The 6,943-nt window shown below is 49.6% G+C and overlaps 1 protein-coding gene across 1 annotated transcript; it reads left to right on the top strand.

Annotated features, from left to right (window-relative positions):
• The first annotated feature begins 2,390 nt into the window (after positions 1-2,390).
• Positions 2,391-5,974, top strand: LOC138853121 (uncharacterized). The gene is made up of 2 exons (XM_070087854.1): positions 2,391-5,585; positions 5,720-5,974. The coding sequence occupies exon 1, from the start codon at positions 2,412-2,414 to the stop codon at positions 4,947-4,949; it is 2,538 nt and encodes an 845-aa protein (XP_069943955.1). The 5' UTR covers positions 2,391-2,411; the 3' UTR covers positions 4,950-5,585; positions 5,720-5,974.
• Positions 5,975-6,943: the final 969 nt, after the last annotated feature.

Below are 6,943 nucleotides of genomic sequence, written 5' to 3'. Positions count from 1 at the left end.
GAAATGATTTGTCAGATGCCGTCAAGTTGCAGTATTTGCGGTCGCAACTCAAGGGTAAAGCCTTAGATCTGGTCCGGCACTACCCGATTACTGACGCTAATTACCAACATGCCAAAGACCAATTAGAAGACATGTTTGGCAACACTGAGGAGATAAAGGTAGCTATACTTTATCGGTTGTTGGATCTAGAGGCTTGCCGACATGACCGTCAAAGTCTAGAGAAGTTCCGTATTGAGATTATGAGCTTGACCAATAGTTTCAGAGATCTGCATGGTGAGAATGATTCAAAATGGGTCCTTAGCCAGGTGATTCAGAGGAAACTGGCTAGCACGACAGTGCATGAGTTACACTTAAAATATCGGACGAATAGGTTCACGATAAGCCAAATTATTGAAGGGTTAGGGGATCTCATATCTCACCTGAGCATAGGTCAGGGGGAGAAATTACCTACCAAGGAGAAGTCGGTCGACTTCCCCAGACATTCGAGAGATAGACCTAAACCACCTCCCACTAAAGTAGGCACGTATTATGCCCAGGGCGAGTCCTCCACCCACAGGGCCAAGGGAGAAGCCACTAAAGCGGCCAGTATGAGACGGTGCGTGTTTTGTGATGAAGAACACGCTAGTTCAGGGTGTTCAAGCTTCACCACCTATAACCAAAGGGTTCAACGGCTAAGAGAGTTGAGACTTTGTTTCAAGTGTTGTGGAGAACATTTTGCCAGGGACTGTAACACCATGCTCAGGGAGTGTCGGGGCTGCCGGAAGGGAAAGCACCACAGTGCACTGTGTCCTAATGATGCCGGATTAGCACAAGTTAAGGAGAGCAAACCGCAAGAAAGGGCGGAGAGCAAGAACAAGTCAGAAGTAACGATGAGTGTGGTGAGTACGGCACCGAGAATTTGTTCTGGTGAGCAATTTCAAGGCTCGGTGGCCTTGCCCACCATAATGGCGGTGGTCGCGAACGGGAAGAAGTCTGAAACAACCCGTTTGTTCTTCGACAGTGGGGCACAGAGATCCTTCATAGCGGAGAGTCTAGCCACTAGGTTGAAGCTGGAGACAGTTGGTAAAGTTGACATGAAGGTGGAAGGGTTTGGTGGGGAAGTCCCACGCAGGTCTTATCCAGTAGTCAATGTGACGGTCAGGTTAGCCGGGCATCGACGGGAAATTTCAGCCTTGATGGTGAAGAGGCTGCCCAATATCATTACCACTAGGGGACTGGCTGAAGCAGTCAAACGTTTGAGGGAGTTGGGTGTGAAGCTAGCAGAACCAGACATTGCTACAGACAATGTTAGTAATGTAGGCATATTGGTAGGAGGGGATTACCTAGACGAGTTCGTGTCTACGAGAAGGGTTATCAAGGAAGGTGTGGGCCTGTACAGGACTCCAGCGGGGTACATCGTAGGAGGCAGAATACCAGCTCACTTCCCTGCGACCCCGGGAAAGGAGGGCTCTGGTATTACAGCGACTGAGGCTGTACTGGTGATGCAGATTGGTGTGCACGAAGGCCTGTCAGAGGCGCAAGTTGGCATATCCGACAGTGAGCCGGTCCATAAACTATGGGACCTGGATGTAGTAGGGATTAAAGGTGACCAGCCGCCCCCCGAACACGAAGAGACGTATCGAGATTACTTGAACCATGTGCAGTTCAGGGACGGGCAGTATTGGGTGCGACTCCCATGGAAACCGGGCCACCCAACGCTGCCCACTAATTTCAAGAGGGCACGTGGTCAGTTGAATTCATTGGTGAACAGCCTGACCAGGAAGGGTCTGGTGGGGAAATATGATGATATTATTAAGGAACAGCTGGCCCTTGGGTTCATCGAGAAAGTGCCCAATGCCAGCCCTGGGGAAAACACCCATTATCTTCCACACATGGCAGTCACCAAGGAGTCGGTAACCACTCCCATCAGAGTAGTCTTCAACTGCAGCTCGCAGGCGAGTCCCCGAGAGCCATCGTTGAACGACTGTCTGCTCACAGGGCCCTCCCTGACGCAGAAATTAGCAGATGTGTTGTTGAGATTCAGGACGGAACAGTACGCCTATGCGGCAGACATTAGCAAAGCCTTCCTACGTATTGGGTTGCAGCCACAGGATAGGGACTACACAAGGTTCTTGTGGCTGGCTAACAGGGAGATGCCCAAGCAAGGGTATGATACCTATAGATTCAGGGCAGTGTTGTTTGGTGCCACTAGTTCACCATTCCTATTACAGGCTACCATAGACTACCACCTTGTGAACTGTAACAGCCCGCTTAAAGAATTACTGAAGACCCTATTTTATGTAGACAACATGCAGGGTACCACCTCAGATGAAAGGCTGTTGATGGATATTTACCGAGAGTCTAATCAGGAGATGCTCTCAGCTAACATGCCATTGAGAGAATGGGTGACAAACAATCCAACGTTGCGGGGCATGGTGGAACATGACTATACTGGCTACTCAGTGCCTGAGGTAACATCGGTGTTGGGACTAGAGTGGGAAGTCAAGGAAGACAGACTTAGGCTAAAGAGGAAGCCTGATGGGGAAGGGAAGCTGACCAGGAGGTCTTTGCTGAGCAAAGTGCAGACTGCCTTCGATCCTTTGGGTTTGTTGACACCCATCACCATTCGAGGGAGGATGCTAGTACAACAGACCTGGGAGCTGAACCTAGGTTGGGACGACCCACTGCCAGAAACAGTCTGCCAGGAGTGGGATCTGGTTAACAAAGACCTAGCGGAATTGCACGAGTTCACATTCCCCAGGTCCATCGGGTGCACCGGGCGGGATTATGACTTGCACGTCTTTTGTGATGCCTCCTCCAGGGCCTATGGGGCAGTAGCGTATTTGGTGGCCGGGGACCAAGTCAATCTGGTCACCAGTCGTGCGCGGGTGACACCCCTGAAGGATTGCTCGATCCCAAAGCTAGAGCTCACAGCGATGTTGCTGGGAGCAAGACTGGGTAAGTACGTAGAGGAGGTGTTAAGTAATCTGAGGGTGACACACACCTATGTATGGACAGACTCGGAGGTGGCCTTACAGTGGGTCCAGAATGACAGGTCTAAGCTCCCCTATGTCAGGAATCGGGTAAAGGAGATACGGGAACTACAGTCAACGTCAACAATTCTGTATGTGCCTACAGATCAAAACCCAGCCGACCTGATAAGCCGAGGGGTGACACACAGAAAGTTGAGTAAAAGCGAGCTTTGGTTCAAAGGCCCAGACTGGTTACCGGCAAGGGATTGCTGGCCGGAGCAGAAATTCGTGGAGACAATCAGCAGCATAGTACATTTCGCGGGGGAACACGACACTGAATTATTTGACCCCAGGCGCTACTCCTCGTGGAGAAAACTTATAGGAGTCACGGAAATGGTATTTCGATTCGTGAGGAAGCTGCATGACAAGGTAAGCCAGGGTCGACAGTTGTCTCTAGTGGGTCCCAGAGAATATTGGATAAGGCAGTACCAAAGGGGGAGGTTTCCAGGAGTGCTGGAAGTACTTGCGACCCGGCAGCAGGTTATGGCGTCAGGACGCGTGTCCAACGATGACGACTCAGGGAACAGCAAATTGGTTCACTCATTGGGATTGTTCCTAGATCATGCGGGGCTAATAAGATGCAGGGGAAGAATACAAAACTCTGAGCTCAGCTATGGGGCCAAACATCCCGTGCTGCTGGGAAAGGAGGGATGGGCGACAGAGCTATTGATACAAGATGCCCATCAGAGGACCTTACATGGGGGGTTTGGAGATACCCTCACCTGCCTACGTCAGAATTACTGGGTACTGAAGGGTCGAGCTGCCGTCAAAAGGGTGCTAAAGAGTTGCACGGTCTGCCGGCGGTACGATGGGAGGACCCTACCCTACCCAGGTCCACCACCGCTGCCTCAGGAGCGGGTACATAGTGACAGGCCCTTTGAGACTGTAGGAATAGACTATACGGGGGCTATCACATTGAAGAACCCAGGAGACGTTAAGGAGGGCCCTCAGAAAGTATATGTCTGCCTGTTTACCTGTGCCACTACTCGAGCGGTGCATTTGGAGTTGGCAGAAGATATGACGACAGAGACTTTCGTGAAGTTGTTCAGGAGGTTTACTGCCAGATTCTCGTGCCCGCGATTGATTATCTCGGACAATGGCACAAGCTTTAGGGCGGCCGATAAAGTTTTCAGGAATCTTAGGGACAACGGAGAAGTACGAGAACACCTGAAGAGAATAGAGTGCGAGTGGAGGTTCATAGCTCCCAGGGCACCCTGGCAAGGGGGATTCTATGAACGCATGGTGGGCACAGTCAAAAGGTGCATTCGGAAGGTCTTGCACGGCAGGAGGGTGAGCTGTGATGAACTGAGGACAGTGTTAGTTGAGATAGAGGCAAGAGTTAATAACAGGCCTCTGACCTACGTACAAAATGGGATTGACGAGCAAGAAGCTCTCACCCCCAATCACATGCTGTTTGGAAGAAGGATTGAGCCCTTCCCCGCAATTTTGAGTCAGTCTTCCAAGGAGCTGGATTATTATGGGCCAGATGGTCCCCCCATCAATGAAGAACTGCACAGGAGTCACAACAGACTGGTGAACATCCTGGACAAATGGAACCAGGTGTGGCGCAGGGATTACTTGACAACCTTGCGGGAACATTTCTATGGTGCCGACCCCGAGGCGAATAAGATGATGCTAAGTGAAGGGGACCTGGTGCTGGTAGAATCCGAGGCGCCGAGGGCATACTGGCCTCTTGGCCTGGTAGTGTCAACCCACCCAGACAAGGCTGGGCGGTTGAGAATGGTGAAAGTGAGAATGAACGGTGTCGAGACTATAAGACCCATCAACAGGCTTTTGCCTCTCGAGGTCCACACGGTGGGACCGGGACATGAGAAATCAGACCAGAGGTTGAGCGAGCTGAGCGGCCGGACGACCCGTCGAACGGCGCTCGAGTCCAGGGCCCACTGGGGGGGCCTGCGGGAGGCAGACTTGATCTAGACTTAGCGCCTACCTTCGCCGGCGGGAGGATGTGGAAATTTATTTGGTCCAAATAGTTCCACAGCTCAGATCCAGCATGAGCGTCTGGTCGTCTGAGCCGAGCGACCCTTAAACCCTCCCAAACAAGCAAGGCATTCTCTGGTTGGCGGTTGGTAAGCTTATTTAATTTATAGATTTACTCTTCGGGGAAGGAGTAGGTAGGTTTACTGGTAATACACTAATATTAGGTTTACTAAGGCATCTGTAGATAATGATAGAGTAGACCTAAGACCTTAACATAGGTAGTAATAGGCCGATAATGTAGGCAAACATTAGGATAAGTTAGCTAGGGAGAACTGGCAGCCCTAGCTTGAATGGCGGGGCGCAGGTCACAAAGACAGAATAGCGTCCTTCTTACGATAGACTTCGACTGGACAAGACGTGCCGTGAACATCAGGCGGCGCCCCCACGTGTCTTCACATCTGAGACCTGGGGAAATCTGGTAGAGACACCTCGATGTACCGTAGATGATCTCCTCCATCAGCCCATACAGTAAGACGAGATATTCACCCTTTCCCGTAGGATCTGGCCAGTGACTTAGGAGATCGTGAGTTGAGTTAACTGAGGGCTCGGCGTGCTACAGAGAGAGTATGCCCAGTAAGTACCAGCGTCTCAGAGTCGTCTGAAGCTAGCGTCTGAGTCTGCATAGTTATACTAGGGGATACATACCCTCTTGGATATAGGAATTTCTGAGGTGCAGGCAGGACACTAATAACGATTGAATATTGCAGGAATTAATGCTCCCGGTTGCACGTGGTTCCCAAGGGGAAGTCCAAGGGGGCTAAAGCTAGGCTTAGGAAGTTGAAGATCAGGATATATGCTGCAACACCAAGTAAGTTAGTCCTTTATACGTGCATGCAGGCGAGGTTTCTTGCAATACCAATCATTTGTGAAAAAATCTGTCCTATAAGCCACTTGTGAGGCTGAGGTACCCATCTCAGAGCTCGGTGTCAACAGAGTTTGCCAGGGTAGGCGACTCACTTGGAGGCAGCTTGCAGCGATAGTGAGATTTACTTTTCTGGTAGGATGGCAACTGTTGGGCTTTTACTATCCAGGGCGCTGTTACTCCATTCACCTTTTCCAGCCCCCATGACTGATTTCTTTCTTCATGGAATTGAAGAAGAAAGATAAATTAATGCCTGCCATTTTCACTCTTCGCTCTTTTACTCATATACAATAATATTTATTTCTCTTTTCCAGTCTCTAGTACACTTAGTATCTGCTTTAGCCATCACCACTGAATTACTAGTAAAATTTCCTCTTCAAAACCCTCTTCACTGCTCACTTTTCCCTTAACTTCACACACCCCTTATTACCCACTCCCCTTCCCACCTTACTTCACAGTCTGGCTTCACCAATTAACTTCTAACTCCTTTCCATTCTGGTAGACCAGAAAGGTTTAATCAATGGTTTTATCCTTCCAAATTCCCCTCAATTCCATTTATCGGGGGTTGTGTGGTGTTGTTGTCTCCTGACCTGTTCTGGTGTCTCAGCCATTTTTAAAACACTGAGGGGAGTAACGCCACCTACAACCTGACTTTCTTTGAGCTTATAGATATATTTGGCTTTTTCTGCTATGATTCTCTCACTGTACACTGGTCAGCTGAATATAGGTCAGCTACTAAAATATTAACCTTGACTATTTAACTATTCACTTCTTTCCCACGACTGGCACTGAGGGATAACCGTCCTATAACCTTGGAGTTTTGTACTGTTGATTTGACGATGTCTCCTGTGTTTCCCTCTCGTTAGCACTGGTACAGGTGATATGATGGTGGTACAGATATGATGCTACTGTCAACAGATGAACGTCAGTAAAGATGAGAATTTCACTTCGCTAGTTGTACGTCTGGCAGTAGCTGCTGTTTGGATGCCGGTCAGCCATGTTTAAAGGCTCAATTCTTTCCCTCGTTTGGCACTGAAGAAAAAAGTCCTACAGACCTGTCATTTCCTTG

Source organism: Cherax quadricarinatus, chromosome 23 (assembly GCF_038502225.1).
Source record: "Cherax quadricarinatus isolate ZL_2023a chromosome 23, ASM3850222v1, whole genome shotgun sequence".
Classification (NCBI taxonomy): Eukaryota; Metazoa; Arthropoda; class Malacostraca; order Decapoda; family Parastacidae; genus Cherax; species Cherax quadricarinatus.
Note: the sequence above shows the minus strand (reverse complement) of the source record. Positions and strands in the feature narration are given on the sequence as shown.

Excerpts from the sequence above, each read along its gene's own strand:
- LOC138853121 (XM_070087854.1), top strand. The coding sequence starts at position 2,412 with ATGGTGGAACATGACTATACTGGCTACTCAGTGCCTGAGGTAACATCG.